General features: G+C 39.1%; 1 protein-coding gene across 1 annotated transcript in view; it reads right to left on the reverse strand.

Annotated features, from left to right (window-relative positions):
• Positions 1-24271, reverse strand: part of LOC111564532 (proprotein convertase subtilisin/kexin type 4-like) — a 207130-nt gene that overhangs the window by 176228 nt on the left and 6631 nt on the right. Inside the window, exons 4-5 of the mRNA XM_055013942.1 lie at positions 11854-11946; positions 805-886 (exon numbers count right to left, since the gene is read on the reverse strand). Of these exons, the coding sequence (XP_054869917.1) occupies positions 805-886; positions 11854-11946 (175 nt within the window). The remainder of the gene's footprint in view (positions 1-804; positions 887-11853; positions 11947-24271) is intronic.

The following is a 24271-nucleotide window of genomic DNA, read 5'->3' on the forward strand; positions in this document are numbered from 1 at the left end:
TTTTCAGTCAGAAGGGTATACCTTTCTTGATGCAGCTAAATTCACACGCATGTATATCAAGAACTTAATATCAAGCTGAAGAATACTACAGTATTTACAATGAGGGATAGATAAACTTCCAGTTCTGCATGAAAACATATGGAATCACCTGTAACCACACCCTGTAATGATGTCACAGTCGACTGACACTTCTACATCACTGCAGTGAGGAGAGAGGCTAAAAAAAACTACCTCCTGAATCAGTTTCTTAATAGAGGTTGAGGGATCATACACCGAGGTACATTTTTTTCCCAAAAACAGAAGAGTTGCGTTATTTCTGGTAAGAACTGTTTTTCTTGTATTCTCTGTGCTCCTCTGTACTACAGCTGTAACGACCCTCAGTTTCAGTTTAGTTTTGTATCACTTACTATTATGGAGGGTGTCAATGATGTTATGAACTTCAATCCATTATATACATATGCAATACTTAAATTTGCTCATTACAGAAAAATTATGGTGATAAGAAACAAGATTTTCCTGTTTAAAATTTCACAAAATACCCCAGACTATATTTAAAAAAAAAATTTAATTTTCGAATTTTACTATTTTCCATTGAAGTATGAATACACAGTTAAATGTTACATGCCCATTTCTGAAAACATGTTTACCGACTTTATTTCATATATTTGAGTGTATTTACTTTTTAATTGAGTTGTTCCTTAGTAAGCTCTTGAGCTGCTGCCAAGTTCCATTTTAAATATCTGCCACAGTAAAAATTAAAGTATTTCTGTCAAAAAACACAACAATGCTTTAGTCAGAACTTACTGTTAGCAGGACTGTGATCCAGTCTGGTCAGAGGAACACGTTTGTTTCTGTAATGACTGTGCTGCCTCTGCACCCAGTGTACCTGCAAACCACAGAAAAAAAAATAACATTTCTGTAAATCCCTCAATAGTTGGACATCAGTTGTAAACTTGCTTTTCGTTTGTCGTCTTTTATTATGATGGCAGAAAAAAGAATTCATTTCACTTTGATAAGTGTAGTGTCCACACCTTAGCCCACCCAAAAGATGCTCATGTACTCTAATAATGTTCAATTTCAGCTTTGCTTGACATGGCTTTTTGTCTAGTAGTGCGGATTTATGAGGATAAAAGAAAAACAGTGAAAGGCATGGAGCAGATAAAATATTTTGTTCCCTTTGGTTTCATTCTACTCAGAAAGCGAGGGAAAATCCATAGCACAGGGAGCACTGGGCATCTTTATGGAGGAGAGTAAAAGGTTTCCTCTTCATTAGTTCAAAGAATACTCGCTTGCTCTCTGCTTTGCAGTGCCATTGTCCTGGTGTCCTGGGTTAAAAGCAACAAAAACACCCCCACCTCACCTACACCTCTGTCCTCCGCGGCACACACACATACACAGTTTCTTTCATAGGCCGCTGCTTGCAGCTTTGATCTGATAAGAGGCTGGTCCTTGTGAAGGTGGGCGCAGTAAATCAAACAACAGATCACAGACACACACACACACACACACACCAACACACATATCACTGTCAGCCCACCATTGTCCTCTTACACTTAAATCAGAGTGGAAGAGGTTGAAAATAAATACTATTGAGAGGCGGCTGCGGTCTTTTATGTCCTAAAAGCCTGCTGGCTTTATTCCCCCTTCATGTTCTTCAATTAGACTCAATTAACAAAAGCTAGGAGCTCGTCTAAACTACCCAAAGAAGACAGCTGTTAAAGCTAAGGACACTACATGCGATTATTATTAGTATTATTATTATTATAATACAGAAGACCTCAGACAGGAAGAGGATGTGATATGTGTATATATCTGCTAATGTAATCAAATCAGCATTTATTTTAGGCACAGCTTATTGATTTATGTAAATTCAGGATGATTTTAAATATAATAAACTCAATGTGATACTTGGATTAAAAAAAAAAAGCAAATTCAAACTACATTTCCTAAATGGTGTTTATAGGCAGTATATTGTACAGCACCACAGTGTGGTACATACAAAATCCTCCAGACCTCTGGACTGCAATATTATAAGTGATACTTTACCTTTAAATAAAAGGTGAGTTTTTTTCATCATGATGTAGTTTCCCAAAGCAGCAGCATCCAGATAGAATATTCCAGCAAGACTTCTTAGATGCGACACAATAGATAGTTTCAATGAATACAAACGCGACATTCGTCATACAACGACCATGTCTACTGAGTTGCACAATGGTCCTATATTAAAGTGTGTTGTACACAGTGTGATTGTATGTTTTCACAAGTCTACCAATACAAGGCCTTTATTATACAGAAGTGAGCCTGTAGTGACAGAGATACTAACCTCCCTGAACAACTCCCTGATGGAAATGCATCTACTCAAGATACTGAATATTTTGTGGTGCAGCTTAATTGGCAGGCCGCTGTAGACGCAGTTATTGTGAGGCAGTTAACGTCAGTTAACTATTACACCCCAACACAAGAACATTTTCACATCTCACACAGCCTACAGGTCTGTAGCGCTCAGTTTATCCTCTCATCCTGTTTCATAACTTCAAGATGTCTTCCAACATGTACGGTAACAGCGATCAGAACAATTAGTGAAACTGTTCCTAAACTCAATCCACTCAAATGAGTCCCCAACACATGTACATACACACTGATAACAAGAGTGTCAGTGCAAATGTGTGTGTGTGTGTGTGTGTGTGTGTGTGTGTGTGTGTGCGTGTGTGTGTGTGTGTGTGTCTCCCCACTGCCTTGTTATACCCCTCCAGCCCCTCCTCTAGAGGAGCAGCCAGGACACAGTGATCAATACACACGATAGGGAGCTAATCGCTCTCTGTCAAACCAGGCCCTTCCAGCTACTAATGGCACATGCTCACTAGAGAGAGAGAGTGTGTGTGTGTGCGTGCGTGCGTGCGTGCGTGTTCATATGAGCCTTAATGGCAGATTGAGACTCTTTAGGGAGTGTTGCTCAAGGTTAGACTCGGGGGATGAGGGGCAATTGACCACACTGTCTGTGACACTGACCCCTCCCCTGTCAGCGCATTCATCATCCAACTGTGACACATCGGTAGCACATACACACACACACCCACACACACCACCGATAGACACACAAAAGGAAAAAAAAGGTCATAAATAAAGTCACGTGTAACTGCATGAAAAATGATATCGCCAAAAAGAAAGCTACTTTTCATGAGGAGAACTCTCTTCTGAGCTTGCCCAACACATGTTGCAATACAAAGTCAGTTGGTGCAACTTCAGCATCGACTACAAAAGAAGCTGACGTTTCCCCCTTCAAAATAAAAGCAGTGCTCAACAGAAAGAGAGAGGCACACTGAGAGAACAAGGTTTGAGATCAGTTAAAAAAGACAAAGGCGAGACTATGAAAAATAAGCTTGTTTGGAAAATTCATTTTCCAACAGCGAGAGGGAAAAAAGAGAGCAGTGGAGTACTTGCATGATTGAACAGCTGAGGTAGAACTGACAAAGGCACAATGTGAATGTGTGCAGGAGGAGGAGGAGAAGAAAGACAGTAAGATGGAAGGAGTAACAGTGTGTGTGTGTGTGTGTGTGTGTGTGCGTGTGTGCGTGTGTGCGCGTGTGTGCGTGTGTGCAAATATGGCTCTATAGAATTGAAGTAAATGAACGAGGAAGGTGGTGAAGCAAAATAGAAAGAAAAGCGTGGGTGTGAGGGTGTGTGTGTGTGTGTGTGTGTGTGTGTGTGTGTGTGTGTGCGCGCACATAATACTCCCGTGTCTCTGTATGAATGAGTGGATGTGGTGGATGGCAGGCAGCTGCAGGAGTGTGATAGCCGAGCCGAGCTGCACAGATATCAACGCTGACATTTTGGGCTTCACTACTCACCCACAGCCCCATGGGAAAGTGATGGCAATGGCAGCAGCAGTGGCCACATCTTTCCCCCCCCCCACCGACTATCACCACCACCACCCTAACCCCTCCCCTCTGCCTGTCAATCTTAACTCTGTGCTGTTCCTGATCCTCTGTCGGCCCAGACCTGGCCCTGGCTGGACCTATTATGCCATGCAGCAGTTGAATGCTCCATTGTGACCCATCGCCATCAGACCCTGCACCACCCTGCTGATTCCTATCTGGTCCTCAACCCTCCCACCCCAGACGCCAACCAACTCTCTGCCTCTTCATTCAATGTTTCATTTCTAGCTGCCAGACTGATAGCCCTGACCACAGCGAGACAAACGACTGAGGAGAGGGCTTGTGTGTGCGTGTTAACGCCGACTAGAAGACAGTCAAAGAGTGCGAGCTCTACAGTATCAAGCAGCAAGAAGAGGGAGGAGGGAAACTGCATCAACTGAAAGCGAGGGAGCAGATAACAGGGAGATGCTCTCTGGCCCCTCCTCTAGCCTTCTTTCAGGGCACCTCTTGGCCTCCTCTCCCTCCTCTGCCTCACCCTCCCTCCTTCCCCCTTCCCCACCCACCCCCAGGCCCTCTGGTGTGTTGCTCACTCCATTGTGTCAGCCTTCAGAAGTGCTCAGTTTGAGTGGCAGGCCGTCACAGATCAGTTCCCTGCTAAAGCGGCCCGGCAGGCCAGGGTGACGGGCCAGGAAGGGATCTAAGTGGGGTTTATCAGCGCTTCTTAACGCCTCTCCAGCTCCCTGACACAAAAGAGAGGGGGTATTAAACATCTAAAGCAAACCAAAAAGCGTGAAAGCTCCTTATAGGGCCGCGGGATTGTGGATGTGACTCGAGTTTAAAAAAAAAAAAAAAAAAAAATAGTCAAAAAAAAGAAAAAAGAAAGAAAAAGGAAAAGAAAAATAAGAAGAGGAAAAAAACACACAAATGCCTCAACAGCGAGCAAGCATTGAGGGAAAATTCAAATGTTTTTTCTGTGCTATGTGGATGGAAGAGTGAGTGGGTGGGAGAGAGGGGGGAGAGAGAGAGAGAGAGAGAGCATCTGTAGGATGAAGATGGAAGTTAGGAAGTATAAACTAGCTTAACAATGCTTTCTAGCTCACCACCTGTTTTACACTGATCAGGCTCATATATGAAGCTTACATTAGTTACAAAATTAAACAAAAGCATAAAACAGACATAACAAAAATAAAAGAATGTAATCAATTCAACAAAAGTAATGACCTGCATAAGCCTGAATGACTTTAGAGGAAGGGAGGATTCAATTTTTAATTTCAGATTTTGTCTATTACATATATTCAGACACACAAACAAATGTCAGAATTTCACTTCATGCCCATCTGAAGGCCTCCCACTGAGCAGCGAATAAACAGCAGGTTTTCAAATACCATCTTCTGATAAACAACATAGTTCAAATGTAAAACTAACGGTACTGAATTAAGTCTGATTTAAACAAGGCTTCCAAACTATTTCCTGATTATGAACCAAAATGACATTACATAAAAGAGTGATATGACGGGTCTTTTTGCTTTGTAGATTAGGATGCTAATGGGAAAAGACTGCAGGGTCACAACTCACGTCAAACAGTGCAGATGTTGCTACCTGCAATGGTGAATAGGCTCTCTTCACGAAATAAATTCAAACATTCCCAGCAAGGAAAGCACAAGTAAGTAGTAAAATTAATGATGGCTGAATTCCATTCAGCTGCATCAGTTTCAGGGTCTTGTTATTATTGATGCTGGCTCACTGTCACAGTGTCATGCTTTACTGGGACAGATGTCATTAGTAGCATCTGTGCTCTCCCTTCCATGACAAACCAAACTGTCTGCTGTGAAAAAAAAAGGTTTCTTGTTTGATTTGTTGCTTTAGACTGTGTAGAAACAACTTAAAATCTGCTGTTCACCCATTTATCAATCAAAAAATAAATAAAAAGACAAACAAATAAACTGCTGACATCAATCCAAAATAGCTACAATTCCCATTCTTGGAGGAGGAATTAGTTTGTATGCTTCAGTCTCACCTCGATTTGTAAGTCAAATGAGTCTGAGTTAACGAAGCCAGTAAATATATCGGTAAAATAATATACACCAGTTCATGACACAAAGGCCAGCAAGTTAGAATGACTAAGGTGAGTCTCTGCCCTTTTTCCCTCAGCTGAACAGGTTTATACTGACCAGTTTTTGTGGATATCAATGTATGTTTTCATTGCATGCAAAATGAATAAGTGGCTGAAAATGTGCCTGAAATCATTCCCTATTGCATACTTAAACTATTCCACAGAAACAGCCTACTCTATAGTGAGTATTAAAGTGGGACTTTGTATACTAATTATCATCATACTGAGCCACAACTGACAGATGTGGAGTCACTTGACTTTAACTGTATATAAAATGCCATTAAAATGCATTCTTGGCAAAAAGAAGTGAATGTGTCTTGGACAAGGCACATCAGAATGCATAAAGAATGGACAGTAAATGCAGTGCAGCATATGGTAAACCGAGACATCAAACATGATGCAAATTCTACAAATATTTTAGATTAGCCACCACATTTTTAGCCATATGTACCATCATAAATGCCAGTGAAATAACCATCTTTACTTGCATGTGCAGCTTTTGGATTGAGCAGACATTATACAGCATATTACAAATCAGTCACAGTGAGGTTGAGCATTAGCTAGTGCTGTGGGAAAACACTATTTTGTTTGCACTGGAATAAATTCTAAATGTGTACAAAGTGGGTTTGCCTGCTCAATTTAGCTCTAACTGCTTCAATATATGTTTGCATATTTGTGCCAAAAATGAGTTCACCTACTAATAACTGGTTAGAAAAGCATTACTCACAATGAGGTGGATCATGTTTGATCATTTGACTAGTTGAAAGGTAAAGGCTTTATATTATTTCATTTATTTTAAAAGCTGACCTGACCTTGACTACTCACCATCACATCTTCTTTTCTGATATAAAAAAACATTTTTTCTTATATAACTTTAGTTAGTTATTCAGCTTATATAATGAAAACGTCCCACTGGTTTTTCTACGTATGTCTTTGACTTCTCTCTGTGCAGAGAGCCTTGTTGCTGTCAGCTTAAGTGGTTGTATCAATAAGGTTCATCTGCAGCTTAGAATAACCAGACAGACATTAGGACAGAGAAGAAAAAAACATTTTCAAAACAGCACGTCACAAGATAGGGACATACTGAGACCAGTGGTTTTCTGTATGTGTGTGTTAAGTGTGTAATACACCAGCAGGGACCAATGTGTGTATGTCAGAAGCTGGCAGGGGGTTAGTATCTGAGACATTTATTAAAAGGTCAGTGTGCAGTTCAGTCAGAGACATGTCTGTGTGTTTGAGAATGAAACTGCAAGAGCTATGATAGTTAGGACAAGAAGAACGAGAGTCATTGAGGGAGGTAGGGATTCAAATAAACAAGCTACAGAGGAAGATAGAAGAGAAAACCGTCAGATGATATTACAGTTTTGTCACACTGCAGCCATATGCGTGTGTGTGTGTGTGTTTGTGTGTGTGTGTGTGTGAAAAAGATGTCTGCGTGTCTATATGATATATATAATTGTGTCTACCCTAAAGTCTATGTGCATGTTTTGCTTCATAACAGTGCATGTATATGGGCTGAAAACTGTATGTTAGCTGATTGAAAATGCACGTGTGCCCATTATGTCCTTATCTGTACTTTGCCTCTGAACTCTCGCATGTTTATGTTGAGCTGTTTTTCCACAGCCTTGCTAATTATGTCATTAGTAGTGCAATTAATACAACAGCCGATTGTTGCCGTGCTGACAGAGGGCTGCATCGGTCAGGATTACATGGTGGCAACACCCCCTCCTCGTCTGAGAAACCACCACGGACCTCCGTTCTGTGAGTGTGTCTGTTATTGTGTCAGTGCTGTAAATATTAGCAACGGCTCTCCACATGTGAATCTCAGAGTCTTACTCCTACAGACTGCTGAATATTCCTCTTCTAATGGAACACAATCACAGTAATAACTTAAGGTGAAATAACTCCTTCTATGCATTGTCTTTATAAAGACCTGGATAATTGCTACGACTGTGATATACATACATACATACATATACATTTTATAATGCATTGTATTTGTTTGTTATGGTTCCACATCATAATCAGTCATTCTGAAAACATACTGCATTTCAGTTTGACTTGTTTTACTTAATATAGTTACAGTATACTTGTCAGTACAGAATGGTCACAACTATTATACAATCTATTATTATAAAACATGAGGTCTGCCTAAAAGAGTAAATGTACGAAAAAATTATAAAGAATTCTTTCTTCATCTCACAAAAAGATATTCCTCTATGGACAATGTTCAATAACACTGAAATTGTTTATCAAAGTGAATGCTTGCAGGCCTCTGACATCCTCAGATTAACTGATGAAATCATCTAGTAAACGTCAAAAGCTTCAGACTGTCATGATGTCTCTGAGTACACAGAGCATTAATGCATTATTTGAATCCTAGAATTTCATGGATGTAACATATTAGGATGATTCTTATCACACAGTTACTGTATAATTAGCATGAACTTAAAAAGTCATCAGAATTCCCATCAGTTGAGCAATCTAGAACACTTTGGGGACAATAATTTTGACATCATGTACAAAAGACATGCATTTTATTAATCAGAATAGTGCATTTTGACAAACAGAGGCTTTTACAGAGATGTACATAACTGTGTTTATACAGTGCATTCTAATATATATAGTACAAAACGTTTGTTGAATTTGCTATGTGAAACTGTAGAACAAAGTCTATCTACAGTGCTTTTGCTCATATGATGCCAAGCAAAAAAGTTTTCCTTTGTTAACACAGTTTGGAGATGTTCTGGAGACCAGTGGGCAACAATCCATATTTACATGATTTCCAAAAATAGAATTTTACGGGCTTCTGGCTGCAACCCACACACTATCGAGAAGCATAGTGTAGATAAGTTAGCCTACCATTTTTACACGATATTCCAGTGTGATACCAGCAGTTTGCAAAGTTTACACTTGGCTTTGTGGACACAATTTAACAAAATGCCACCACACGATGACTTCTTTGATATGACGGAATTAGTTTAAAGCCAACTCTTAGTAAACGTTCAGTAAATGTAGCCGAAGAGTTAAATAAGTTAGACATTGTAGTCTCATATTGGTTTGGCAAGTTCAAAATTGAGAAAATGTGGTGTTTGGGCCCATTTCTGTAAGCCTGAAAATGAAGGCTTACATTTGCTCATTAACCCAAGATGAGAAAATGTCTAGACTCCTCTCAACCACTACATTAAAATATGCTGGAAAATTTAATATAGAATTTTTCCAGTGATGGCAAACAAATTCCTACCCATTCCAGCTTTAAGATATCATCAAAAAATAATCAAAAAATCATTTCCTAAACTTTTATTCATAATATATGTGTCTTTCAGTGTGTTTAACTTCATTTTATGAACTGTACATGCTTTTTATCTGTATTCTATATGCTTTACTTAGAATGTAGGCTGATTAACTACAATACATATTGCTCTATTGTTATTCCTGTTGGATGTCTAAGAACATCAGGTAATGGAACTACCGATGAAAATGAACATTTTGGCTAACTGGTGTATTTAGATGTATCTGAATGGTGATTTATGCACATTGTTTCTTTTAAAAGAGCTAAATTAAAACCGAAATAATATTTTAAAAGGACTCGTTTATCAAGCAAGGCAAGCGATTGTTTGACCTTCTCATCAGAACATGCGACTTAAACATTCAAGCACTTGTGGTATGATTGAAAAGTGATTTTCAGAGCGGTTTAATGATGTTTGTTATGCTGTTATCAGGAAAAATGTCAAAATCGCAGTAATGAAAGTTTTCTAACCTTTAATTCTGCCTTTAAAGGATGTAACTTGCACATCTCTCCTAAGGCTCAGAGCACATGATTGCGCTACTGGAAACTTTAAACATACTCAATACTCACAAATTTTTCAAACCTAACGAAGAACTGGCAATAAAACAACACTTGGTAAGTAAATCTAACGCATGAAAACGCAGCCTTATAACAACTTTGCTACACAATGATGCACCAGTGACTTAGTTTTTCATTTAAATAATGTAATTACTATGGTAAGTAACAAAACACCTCAATGGCTGTATGATCTCAGCAATGGTGTATTATCATGCTTCTCTAACTAGAATACTATTGTTGCCTCAAAAGCCGCTTTAAGTAACATGAACTAATACTAATGCATTCTTGGAGTCCACTGAACTCTGTATGATGCAGTAATTGGTGAGTTCTGTGACGTAACCTGCTAGCTATGCGATGAAAAACACAGCATGTGATGCAAAGAGGATAAACAGCAAACAGGTCTGTATAGACAGAAGCCTGGTCAGAGGTGGGTGGACGGACTACAGCTAAGGCTTTGGCAGAAAACCAGTTATAATAGCTAACATACTGTAATTGGGTATAACAACACAACAACAACATAAATGTCTTCTATAAACCAACAATAATAATCAATGTTTTCAGTTTAAAAACTGCAATTTGAGTAAATTCTATTAGTTTGATTGGTGCAAGAAGTAAGACATTATCTCCTAAATAAAGTAAAGTAAGTGATATTAGTGGCATTTTTCTTGCCTCAAAGCTAAAAAAGACTGATTCACATAAAATAACACACCCTACAAGCAGACCTTAATGGAAAGACATTTAAGGATGTAACAGCTGCTGGCAGGGAGAGGCAACGTCTAAATATGCAATTGTTCATTATCCCAAAACATTATTTGTGCAATCCATTAAACCTAAGACTCATTACGATATGTAGGACATTTTGGGGGTGCAAATTCATTTTCACCTAAAGTTACGACAGTAGAAAAGTAATTAAAGTTACAGTTTAATGAAATCATGAACCATACATGGAGTCACTGGAGATTGCGCATAAATTACTTCAATTAATCACACGCACACTGATTCAGATGATAACTCTGAATCAGAAAGTTTGGAATCTTTTTCTGTCCTTTACTTTCTGTCCATTTATTTCGCTTGCGTGTCTGTGTGTGCGAGTGGAGTTGCGCTTTGTGTTTATTTTTTTGTTTTTTCTTATGTGTCTGATTGAAGGGGCAGTGTGCTGAGGAAGGGCCAGAGGTCTGCTGCACCCTGGAGAAGAGACAGGGCCAAAGCCACATCTCTGACCCTTCCTCTCATCCCGCCTCTTTCGCCCTGTGCTGTCATGGGATGTCTCCGTGGGTAACCGTTTCCCGGCAACGGAAGCCCAGTGAGGAGGCTGCATTGTGTGCTCTGAGGGTGATGCAGAACGGCTTGCTGAAGGTGGTGAGGGAGGGAGGGGAGGGGAGGGAGGGCACAAAATGATACTGGGTCGAACAGGCACACGAGCGACATCAGCAAGGTAAACAACTTTTAGCTATTACTCACCACATGGCTCTGCTTCTTTTTTGCATCCTTCGTGCTAATCAACACTAGACCCTGATTAAAACAGCAACACCAGCCAAATGAACTTTCATTTGCATATACATGCTGGGTGAAATCAGAGCTGATGCCAGAGTGTGAATTCACCTTGACGTGGCCATGTTAAATGTATCAAACAGTCACATCTAAGTAGCTGAACGCTCTGATTTGCTGTAGTTACAAATCTATTTCCCGCTGTGTTACAGACAGTACAAGTCATGCCAGAAAAGAGAAAAAAAATTCAGAGCGGCTTCTTTTGCCATCAGCCGGCAGCTTCATCCACTCTTTATGTGCTCATTTTAAGGGGTAGTTTCTTAAATGGACCAATTATTTCCCAACTTCAGTTTACATTTTTTTACGTCCTTCACTTACTACATGACGAAAAATTGGGGTGTGTGGGAGTGATATTATTGTTAATCTGTTTTATTCTTTTTGCTCTTTAATACACTGTGTGCTACAATTCCTTTGCATGAAATATGTAACACAACTAAAGTCCAAGTGATTGATTGATTAGAAGCACTCACCCCTACTGCAGTCGCCAGTCTGTCCTCAAAGGTGCCTCTGTCAGGACGCCCCCTGCTGTCTCTCAGGGTGTACAGACCCACCAGGCTGCCAACCTGCCAGCACAGAAACACAATTTTGCAGTTAGGTTTGAAAGACCAAACTTTGAGGACACACGGTTAGATGTAGCATTTGCTTAGTTGACAGCATTTTATTCCAGAATCGGTAGAAATAGTGTGCCCTCTCAACTACAGGGCATGATATGAATGCAAACAGATGCATTTGGAAAATCATACAGTGTATTCATCAATACGCAGAAACCAATGATGGGGCAGACTAAGGGTCAAAACACATAACGTATTCAGCCTTAATCACCCATATGACCCTTTGCACAACATGATTTCAGCTTATCCCCTCTAGCCATCTGTCTTGTGTGGGTTTTTCTGCGAGAGGTGGGTAGAAATCAAATAGCACACAGTTTATCTAACCTTATCCTGGGCTTTTCATTTCCAAGCCTTATAAACTCAATCGTATTGACCGCCTGGGAGAGTTAGAACTAACTAAGTGAAATCTACTCGGCGGCAATTGTGTGCAAGGCGCACATTGTGTGTGTGTGTGTGTGTGTGTGTGTGTGTGTGTGTGTGTGTGTGAGAGAGTACGTGTGTGTGTGTGTGGGTCTGTATGTGTGTGTGGCTTGCTGATTCTATCTTCCTTCACTTTCATTCTCTCTATTCTCTGTCCCTGAGGTGCATCAGGGCTGAGACTGCCGAGTAAATTGTCCCAAATTGAGTTCCTTCTTGCCGGCAGATACAGGCCACATCCCGACCGTTTAGAGTGAGACAGAGAGAGAGGAAGAGAGAGAGAGGAGGAGAGAAAACAATCACAGCACACATCACTCGGTTGAAAAATTTCTCTCTAATTTCTCTCCTTGGCTTTCTTTTCCATCCACCATCCCTGTCTGTCCGTCTTTTTCCCCTCCTCTGTTGATTTCCCTGCTGCCTCTCTTTCTTCTCCCGACACATTATTCTTCTGCTCTCCCTCTTTATATCACTCCCTGTGTGTCCTCCCTTGTCTTTGTCTGCTGCAATAGGTGTACATCAGTCTTTCCTTGCTCAGCTTGACTTTTTCTTGCTTTGATGATTCGCTCCTCTTCTGCTTGTTTCCCCTCCTCTATGTTCTTTTATCCTTTCTCCCTCAAACCCCGTTACCTTTTTTCATCTCCCCCACCAACAGTATCTCTCTTCCCTCTTTATGCCCTTTCCTTGTGTTGGTTTTGTGCCTCCTTTGGTACCTCACCCTTCGCTCCATGGCTGGCTGTACCCGGTGACATAGTACCCATCAGCGCAGGCATCCTGGGTGGAGGAGTCTGGCTCTGACGATAATCACACACTAAGTTTATAATGCTGGCAGCCCAGCTGAGCTGAGCTGAGCTGAGCTGAACTGAGCACACGCGAGTCCCCTGATGCCGGCACACTCCATTTAACTCGGCAGGGGGCTGCAGGCTGGCTGGGGTGGGAATGAAGCATGAGACAGAGATGAGGATGCCAGTGTGTTTTTGGGGATGGGGTAATGGGAGCTGGTGATGGAGCAGTGACTAGAGACAGACATGGAAATGGGATGTAGGAGGACAGCTGAAGCTGAAACTGGTGCTGGCAGGAAAGGTTGGGAAAGGTTTTGGACTTTTGGTTCTGGGAAGAAACTGTTTTTGTTTTTTTTTAGAACATGCTCATGTTACCATCTCTACATGCACTGATAACTTTTTTACTTTCAATGTTTGCTCTCAGCAAAGTCTTGTTCATTTCTTCAGTTAGTTTAGGGGGTATTTATTTTTCTACAGGCAGCAGGGTGGTGGAAACATGTCATCATCTGGAGAATGTAGATGTAAAGCCCCAACAGTAAGATTATGGAATGTAACTAAGTACATTTTGTACAACTGGTATACGTAAGTATTTCCATTTTCTGCTGTACTTCCATTCCACTACACTATAAGATTATTTTTCTTCTTACTCAACTATACAAATGTGACTGTTTTGGCTATTAGCTATTAAAAGTGGTCTACTTTCAGTAAAATTTTGCATTAAATAGGATTCTCCTATTCAATTATCTGCTTAGAAATTCCTAAAATGACACCTGTATCTCCTTCCTCATCGAAAAGTCTGGAATCTATGATTATGGAACTGATTTTTCAAAGCTGGATACAATATGTCTGACTAAAAGTACATTCTCACTGTTTTTACAAAGTCAGATTTCCATTTCACACTTGTGTTATTTCCCTGTTGGACCTGGATTGGCTACAATAGTTACTACTCATATCTACACGTCTTTAAATCACACTTACGGTCAGCAGAACTAAATTTTCTACTTCAGCAGAAGAATTTGAAAATATCTGTCCTATATACATCTGGATTAGTACATCTGTACAGCAAAGCTCCAACACCCAAGAGAAGTAACATTTACCAAAGAGATTTCTGAGTGGAAATAACTGGAAATTTTCAGAAATAGATTTGTAGCTCAAAAATAAAATATTTTAAATCAAACCAACTGTCCCTTACTGGTTTAGTTTTAACTTTGTGGTTTGTGACCCTTGCAAAAAACTGTGCACAGGTGGGCTTCATTTCAGTGTTTAAGATCTAATAAGTAACATAAGTAACAATCTGAAATTGCCAGCTGTTTTCATTCATTCTAAATTAGCACTTTTTTTTTATTATCAATAAAGTCAAAAAGGTGAAAACAGATTCGTGTGGCAGACCTTAGTGTTTTATTTTTTTCTTTTCCCACTTGTCATCTCACAACCAGACAGATTTACCCTCTGATCCTCTGAATTTCAGTACTTTCATTTATGTACTGAAGGACTGTTTTCACATTGCGACATTATTACTTTTAGTTAAGTAAAGCATCAGAATACTTTCATCACAATCAAAAGAAAAAATAAACAAATTGACTTTTGAGATAAATGAAGGAAAACTGATAATTATTTTTCAAACATTTCTTGTAATTATTACAGAAAGTATCTGGAACGTTAGGCCAGAGTTTGATTGTTAGAACGTGTTGGTGGTATTGTTTTAGTGCCTGCTGGAATGTGCTGAAACGTCTTGTAAAGATTGTAATCCCTTAAATGCCAGAAAAGTAACAAGTGTCTGATTGAAGATGGAAGCAGAAGTAGGATTTTGGACAAATGTACTGAAGCATTAGTGAAACACAAAGACATAAATTAGATTTCTACCTTCAGCAGAACTCTCGTGCAATACAACAGAGATTTGGTGAAGTTTGATAAAGCATTCAAATCACATTTACCAAAATTGAACAGTACTATGTCTTCCCACAAACAGTCTATAGTAAACACTGCTGCACCCTCTGTGGTGTTGATCCTCTGACTGGGAGCAGAAAGGGAAGCTACACTGTGGAGGTCTCCTGTCCACACATCTACAATGGTTTCCACAAATGAGTGCTAGCCAACAGTTCACCATCTTTCACTTCACCTGTTGCCCGATGTTTGTCAATTCAGAGCCATCCACTGGCAGATAGTGGTAAGATTTCCAGTTCTGCTGCCTACCCTGAACCTGCAAGACCTTATTTTTTTTTTTGTAAAGGGTCAAGCTCAGGTCAGGTCAGTTACCTCTTTCTCTTTTGGCAAGTGCCAGTTGTTTGTGTCCACGTCACTGCTGTATTACACATGCAATGCCCGATACTAGGAGCAAGAAAGACAGGAAAAGTATTGCATTAGTTGCATGGCTGGGATGTAACGTGGGGCTTGGTTGCCATAGTTGGCTGTACCAGTGGGTTTTATTTGGGTTGCACGGATGTGACAGAACTCTAGTCTCATGTGTGGGCCAGTGGTTCATTTTGTATTGCCAAAATATTAAAGTCTCCTAAGTGCGTCTTCCCTCTCCTGCCTTTATCTGCACTTGGGTCCTCACTGCATTCCCACAAAGACATCATTGTAAAGAGTTTTTATAGACACAGTTCTTCTGTGTAATCATATACATAGCATAGCGATAGGGATGGGTATTGCTTGGATTTCAGATCTGCTCGTCAATTCTGGTCCTCGACTATTTCCCACTTCAGTTCTTTGAGGAGCAGAGTGAAAACAGATCACAAGCTCATTTTAATCTGCATTGCCAGCTATTTACATTTTCAGAATTTCCTTGCAAAAATATGTCATGGTTCCAGCTTCACAAGTGTGACATGTGCTGCTTATCCTTTAAATTACTTTAATAATCTTTTTCCTTTTGTATTATTGGTTGAAAAATCATTGTGAAGGTGACATGTTGGACTGCTTAATTGTGATGGCATTTCTGTTTTCAAAATTTTTATAAATCAAATATTCAGTTGATTGAGATCATAATCAGCAGATTAATCCTTATTGAAAATAGCCATTAGCTGCAGTCCAACACAAAATAGTTCAATATGGGTTTGGCCTCAACAGACTACAACAGTAAAATCCTGCTTTTACATAAATGCATGAGCGATGTTAATTTAATGATATAATGTATAAAAGCAATACGAAACTTTTTCTTTGCATTGTGTATTTTTACATCTTCCTGATTATGACATACTGTCACTTGAGTAAAATCTCCAATACTTTTACGTGTAACAGAGTATTACACTGTGGTAATAGTACTTTTATGTAATTAAAGGATCTGAGTACATTGTCTGCCACTGCCCCTCTATCAAGGTAAACACTTCACAGTAAAATAAATTAAGCACACCCACATCCTAAGTGCACATCTGTGGTTCCACAATTTTGTGGTTTCTTGGATACTGCGAGGTTTACTCAGGCTATTTTACTATAATGACAGCATCCATCCTTGTAAAGCATTCTGTAGCATAACTAAATTCAGGGTATTGTTACCAGACAATCACGCAATCTGTGCTATTCACCTACCAATTAAGCAGCCCACGAATGGCTGAGAACGTTAACTAAGAAAAATGCTAGACTCATGATTTAATAAAACAAATCCATTAGGAAACGAGAAGACACGCAGAAATTGAACTAGGATGACTATAGGCACAGACTCACACTGATGGATATAAATCAGGTTTTTGCAGAACACTGTTTATTTGAACTACCACAAGCAAACAAAATCAAGACTGAAATTTGAATTTGGGAACTGGTTCTACGTTGGGACCAGTACTTGATGCCTAGTGTGGTCTATGAATGATCATAGACCACACTAGGCATCAAGCAATGACCATAGTTTGAGCAATCACAATAGTTGTTATACAAAGAAGAAAATCTCCCTGTACCCAGAATGTATTGTGGTGGCAGCAGAAACCTCAGAGATAAATATCCTGTTTGTAATTTGGGTGAGCTAACCCTTTAAGCAGTCAATGGCCCATAAAAACAGAAAGACACTTGCTGCTGAATGTGTCACTGATGTGTCACAAATGCGTCAACTTGACATTATTGACACTGGATGCGCTTAATGTGTACGGATGCCTACACAAACTACAGCTGTACGTGAAAATTAGTGAGTAATTTCAAACCAACCAAAACAAACACACATCCTTACAAACACATACACTCACATTCTTGTGCCCTGCCAGAGCAGGTTCACAGCAAAACAATATGAGGCCAATCAGGGGACCATTGGTATGGCTCTCCCTCTGCTAATGAAGGCACTTTGAAAAGGTAATCTAATTCACCAGCAGCAATTAAGGCTGGGAGCGCCTTGTCACTATCAATTATCTGCTCCTTCACTCATGTTCTCCAATGCGGACGCTGAGCCTGCCTGACACACAGCACTGTCGGACAAATCAACCCCATCAGCCAGCCAGTCACTGAGAACACTAATCATGAGAGTGTTCAAACGCACACCAACACACACTCGGACACACACATACTACTGTATACTTGAATCATTGTACAATGAACTAAGTAAGCTTGGCACAAATTGAGATGTCCTTGCTTGCTGCAGTCAGAGGTGGAGCTTAACAGATCCAAAAACAGCAGACGCTGGAACCTGCAGCCTGAAGGAGGCGTGGCTGATGTTAACATTAATCAGAATTTGGTTATTGATCAACAACTGATGCTACTGTGAAGCAACCAAAGTGTATATCTGACCTGTGAGTCCACTATGGTAGTCAGCATCATGTTGTACCTTGTCTGTAGGCCTGAAAACCACGTGCAGGTATGACTTTTATTGTAAATTTTCTGGAATTGTGCAACGTCACTACCTAGCAACTTAACGCAGCACACAAAGATAGAGTTGAGAGTTATGGTTCTGGTTCTGGTTTCTGTAACACGAGTTTTTCTTTACAAGGTGGTGAAGCAAACCGGTTTGTTGTACTTGTTGTCTGTCCTTCTCGTGACCAAAGCCACTGACACACACAAAAAATACAATACTCTGAGAGGAACAGCTGTACCACTTCAGAATTCTTTAAAATATCTCAGAAAATTTTTTTTTCCAACAAGTGGACCATAACACTTGTACAGTATCTTCCAGTGGACTTTTATATGCATTGCCATGAAGCTGGGCTGCAACATCATGTGAGGAAAATATAAAGTCTAAAAAGTATGCAGAAGGTGTACATTTCCACGGTCATTTTATACTGTAGACTTCCCATCAACTGAAGCTGATGTTTGCCAGATCTGATTTCACAAACGCATTAACAAGTAATGTGTTTTTCAAATAAGATATGTCTTACAGAAATATGCATTTTTTGTTTGGTTTGTCTAACTCTAATCAAGGGTTTCGGTAGGTGATCACCAGAATTTCTGTGATATAAGGATAAACGACAGATCAAGAGTTCCATGTAAAATATGTAATTTGCTTTGAAACAGTTTATAATTCATGAAAAAATAAAGACATTTATAGAGCCAACTGATGCTCACATAGCAGACACTAATGTGTGTGTCTCGACATATTTTATAACTTTGTGCCAAATTTCACGCATAGTGTTAATGGAATAATCAGCTATATGTTATTTATTTTAGTACAATGGTCCAAGCTCAGACTAACAACATCTACTTGAAACTCTTTGAGGTTTTTCTGTTGTGATATGAGGACTGAATCTCTCTACACATGGATTCCAGCACCCTGACCTGTCGCAGTCTTCTCAGACTGAGGACGCCTCCACCATTCAACTAGACCTTCAGACTGTAGACAGGTACAGCTGACAGACGGGACTATTCAACAGGCTCATCTCAAGTTCTCTGTTGCTTTACTGAATCTCTCTTATACGTGACCTTAGTCCAAAGCACAGATGAGGAAGGGATTAGCATGACAGTTGCGCTGCTGTATGAAGAGTACCATAAAGCCATCCAAGGATAATATCTGAACTTGACTATGTTGTGGGTGGAAATCAGAATCCTTGGGTCCTAACAGAAGTCTATGATAGACAACTGTTAATTTAATAACTGCAATGTGCATTTTATTGAAAATTGTCTTCTTACAATTCTATTTCACATTTCAACATTACAAAGGAAATACAAAACAACTATATAGTATTATGAACCACCACTACCAAATGATTCAACTTTGAGCCTAATTAAAAATATTCAGTTGCATGTTTTGTGTACATTAAGGAGAGAAAATGTATAAGTTAAAGCAATGGAGAAATCAGAGCGTGGTTGGCGCTTTAAAAAATTACTTGAGCATCAAATCAAGTACGTTCATGTAAGCAATGGCAGCTTATTTAAAGCTGAACTGAATCTGTCCACTGAACCACAAACCACGGCACTGATGAACGGTGCAAAAGAAAATGATAATGGGGACATGAGGAGAACGGATCATAAACACATTCCTGCTGTAACAGCGCCAACGACAACTACTACTATTAATAATAACAACAACAATAACAACAACTCTTGCAGTGTAATATTCAATAAATCAACAATCTCCATCTATTCCTCTAACTTTATATATATATATATATATATATATATATATATATATATATATATTTGTACATTACAGCCTCGTTTGTATTATTGAAAATATACCAATATTACAAATTATATAATAATGTTCAGAATTCTGAAGTTGCCTTACACAACTGAAATCCATTCAATATGCTGCACAAAATTTGTGATAAGAAACAAATATCTAGAACTACAACTTTTCCTTGGATGAGCTGCAGTCCAGACTACTGCTGCTGGGAGAGGAGCTCCCATAAGGAGTACATTTTGGACTTGAGTATTTTGGACCTGAAACAAAATCACTTGCAATTATGCGTGTTGGAAGTCAGAGCGAAAGAAGAATAGATTATTCAATTACAGAACTGAATTTTAATTATCCCATTGTGTTTTTGTTTTTTTTAAATTTTGTTTTAACAGCCTTAGGAACAAGCACAGCTACAGTTTTGTTGGCGACTGTGTTTTCTGAGACATTCGTGCTGAAGCAGTGGAACTTTCTGCATTTTACAAATGCTCTCTTATGCTAGATATATTTTTTGATTTAAATTCTTAGACTCTTATTCTAAAAGGCACTGGAACAGTAGTATTAATAATCAAAGTATTATTAATCAAGACAGGAGAAACAGAAACAGAAAATGGAACCTTAGTTAATATCCCTATAAACACTCAACATAGAACTGCTCTTCATTTACAACCTCTAGAACAGTTCTGTCAAACAGCTGCTTGATTCTCTTCCAGCTGCAACACTTGACAAAGGACACTGAAAGCTCTAGTTAAACCCTTGCAGAATTTCCAAATTTAAATTTTCCATTGAAACACAATGAAAAGATTTCAACAACCCTTGATATTGATTTGAAAAAAAGGCATTTTTTAATAACGTCATGAAAGTGGAATAATTATTGAGGCAAGTGTTTGATGTGCTAATTTTTACTTAGCAGAAAAAACTCCCACAATAGCCTATTGATAAAAACGGCTACTACTTTTATGCTGCAATTATACTTCCCATACATAAGGAACTATTTTTGTTCTATCCAGTCAATGCATCATAGACTTATCTATATTTAGTGTTATGACAGCCTGTGTTATCCCATATTTCTCTTCATGTCTCGGTTTTGTTATGATTCTTGACCCGTTTCTTATTGATTCCTATGGATAAGAAATGCCTGTGTTCCCTCTTCAAGTGTCGGATCAGATTATCATACTTCACCGCATATGATTGAAGGGCCCCAGCATTAAAATTCAAAACACCACCTGAAAGCAACAAGCAGATTCAAGGCACTGTGAAAAACAACACCCAATTTCAACAAGAGCTGCAGGTATTATGATGTACTTGTTTGTTTATTTTTTGTGGTTATGTCCTTTTTCTTTTCCGCTCAGCATTTTTGGACGTTTCTGAAAAGAGCTTAAAACATTGCACTATTTGAAGCATTGTGATGATTTGCATTGTGATAATTTTTGGAAGCTCTTTTAGCCTTTTTGAAGCTTTGCTGAAGCCAACACTGCCTTAAAAGCCGCCTGTGTCTGGCACTGATGCATTTAGTGCAACAGTAATAATTTCTTATAAGTAAACAATTTATTAGGAATTAAAAGCACTCTCCATCGCAAGTTAGCACAGCTAAAACAAATTACATTACTACATTTCAATTGCTGGTCAACATTTATGTCATCCATTTGCAGAAGTGGACAAGCTGTTACAGAAGTCTGAACAGTTCACTGATGACACAACTATTAGTCTCATACTGATCCTTCTAGGAGTAAAGAAACTAAACTAAAGGCCAAATACAAAAACCCTTAAGGCACATTCAGAACTCTTTGGGAGAGACAAAGAACTAATTCTGAGCCTCACTGTCAAGTGTTTCCTTTCAATAAAAATGCTACTATTATGAAAAAGACTAACAGATAAAAACAATAAATCATAAAATAAACAATGTGATTTTGGTTGCCAAGGATTATGCTTATTAGTTTGTATGAAGTTGTTTTTGTTTTTGTTTTTTTCAAAAAAGCTTAATAGAAAGTTTCAGTCATAACTAAAAAGAGATGAGACGCATAAGCAGGACGTGCACAAACATGCATGCCTTTGGTAGTAAAACAAAAGTTAGAGGAAGAGCTACATCAATCAATATTTGTATGTGAGCAGTTGTTTAAATGGTATGCAAAATGAGAGAGGAGTCACCTGAGGTGAAGAGTGTATGCCATGCAGTTCCTCTCAGCTCAGTGAGTTTTAGCATCTTTCACCTCAGTGTTTTGGTTTTAAGGTCCACAACTTAACTATTTTACCTCAGTCACATTGCTCAGACCAATACTGGTTCCAGCTGCAGGTAGCCATTTTCTGTGGAAAAGCAAACTCACAGTATGCTTCCTGCCCAGCAACAAACACAAGACAGGCAAAATTAGTGACTAACTGGTTAACACAGTTGACTTATATGAAATGAAAAAGGAACATGAATGGTGGATGCTACTATTGTTGTAGGGCTGTCTGTGGTGTTAACTAGCAACTATTTGCTCGTTAAGTTAACACAGGTTGTTTATGTTTGATCTAAAGGTTAAAAAAAAGAGAAAATAGTTTTTATTTCATTTTCCAAACTAAACAACTTCAAATTAAAGCTACTTTTGGAACATCTAGGAAAGATGTCTAACAGTCTTTAGGCTGGTAGCTAAGGCTTCCTTGTACCAACAAGCAGCAGAACATATCATGAAATGTGTTAAGTTGTGCTTGAATACAAAGTGTGTCATTTGCATGCAGATTTTAATAAGTCCTGATGTTTACACTGGCAGCATAATGGCTTACATTTTAGACTTACATTTAATGCCCCTCATTGGATCGTTCTGCTAACAATGCTATGCCTTCTATGTAGATGCACTGTGAGAAACAGGAAGGACTCACTACAACAGCTCCTACCACATACAGACTCAGGTACCATAATTACTATAATTATCACAATATCCCAATTACAAATTCATGTATAGCTCACGATAAATACAAATAATACATGTTGGCTTTAACACAAGTGAGAAGTGACCATCAATTTCTGACCAAAAATAGATACAGTAAAATTGTATATCTTTTCAAAATTCTACCCTTGAAAAACAAATTTCACTGTAAGCAGCGTCTGATCGCAGTTCAGCAGAGTTGGACGTTGGCGTCGTCTCAATACTGAAGCATCCACAGGAGCTGCATGTCCCGCTGCTGCTGACGGCCTCCAACAGACAAAAAGAAAGAGGAGAGAAAAACAGTAATGGAGGGAGGGATGGAGGGAAAAAGCATGAAGGGTAAACAAAAACAAACACAGACATCAAGAGTCATTGAAGCAGTGTGTGAGAGCCACGTGAGGCAGTCCACCCTATGGAGAAAACAGCAGCTGGTGTGTACACTAACAGCCCTACAGGGGCTGTGGCCTCCACAGCCTCAACTATGGAAAAGCAGAAAGAAGAGATGGGAGGAGGGCTGGGTGATGGAGGGGGATGCTAGGGGCTAAATGGGGTGAGCAGTTAAGCCTTGTTGGTTACAGTATTGGCAGGAACGCAATGATGGAAATGGGAGGGGGTGTGAGGGGTTCTACAGTCCATCTTGAAGAGAAAAATATGGGGATTGATGGGTTTTTAAAGGATAACACAATTCGTTTTGGATTGAGTTGCCACAAGCTATCATTTAGTATAAGTTTAAAAGGAGATCATTAAATTTTATTACAATTTGGGCTATACTCTGGTAGTTCTAGCCATCGTTTTAATTTAGATAAGAGAAAACATGGTACTAAATAAGTTGATTGCTAACACTGTAGAATCTAATGACAGTACTAACATATATGAGCAGTCAGATGATCATATCGATTTCAAATCAGCCTCCATGTTAACCATATTCTGATGGCAAAACTCTAAAAGTTGCTTGTTTTAATAGAAACCACAAGATAATCAACTTGTCATAACAAACAAAGAAAAGCAGAAGTACTGCACATTTCAGTTGCTGAAACCAGATGGCATTTTTGGTGAAATGTGACAACTCAAAAACTGTGACAAATGAAAAAAATAATGCAAGTTTTGGATGAAAACATTTCCACAGTGGTCTGCGTTCTGGGAAATTAAAACTGTCGCTCACTTATGTCCACTGTTGTATCACATAGGTCTGGACTGGTTCTTTTGTTTTGTTCTGTTTTAAGCAGAAAAGGGGAGTCACTCAAACTATAGTACACAAAACACTCAACAGCAGCAGTAGACAAACACGTCCTAAAGGTTCATCTATAAGGCTTGTAACAACCACTTCATAAAATCCTGTCTACTTTTACTGACATTTTCCTAAGATCTTCTTATGCACCCATTCTAAACAAACCCTTGCATAAAATACAACAGTAAAGCTATGCTGTATTCAATTTTATAAAATTTCTCAGTGTTCCACAAGAGCATTGTGTATGAGTATGTTTGTGCGCTTCTAGCACCACTCCCTGTTCTTGTCCCACATCGTCCTTTATCTTCTTTATCTCTCTGTATTTCTCTCTCTCTCTCTCTCCATTTCAATATTGAAGAGAGTTTTATTAAGGGCTAGACTCGGATGTGCTGAGGCGCTCTCAGTAATTTTCCTACAAAGTGCT

Source organism: Amphiprion ocellaris, chromosome 9 (assembly GCF_022539595.1).
Source record: "Amphiprion ocellaris isolate individual 3 ecotype Okinawa chromosome 9, ASM2253959v1, whole genome shotgun sequence".
Taxonomy (NCBI): Eukaryota; Metazoa; Chordata; class Actinopteri; family Pomacentridae; genus Amphiprion; species Amphiprion ocellaris.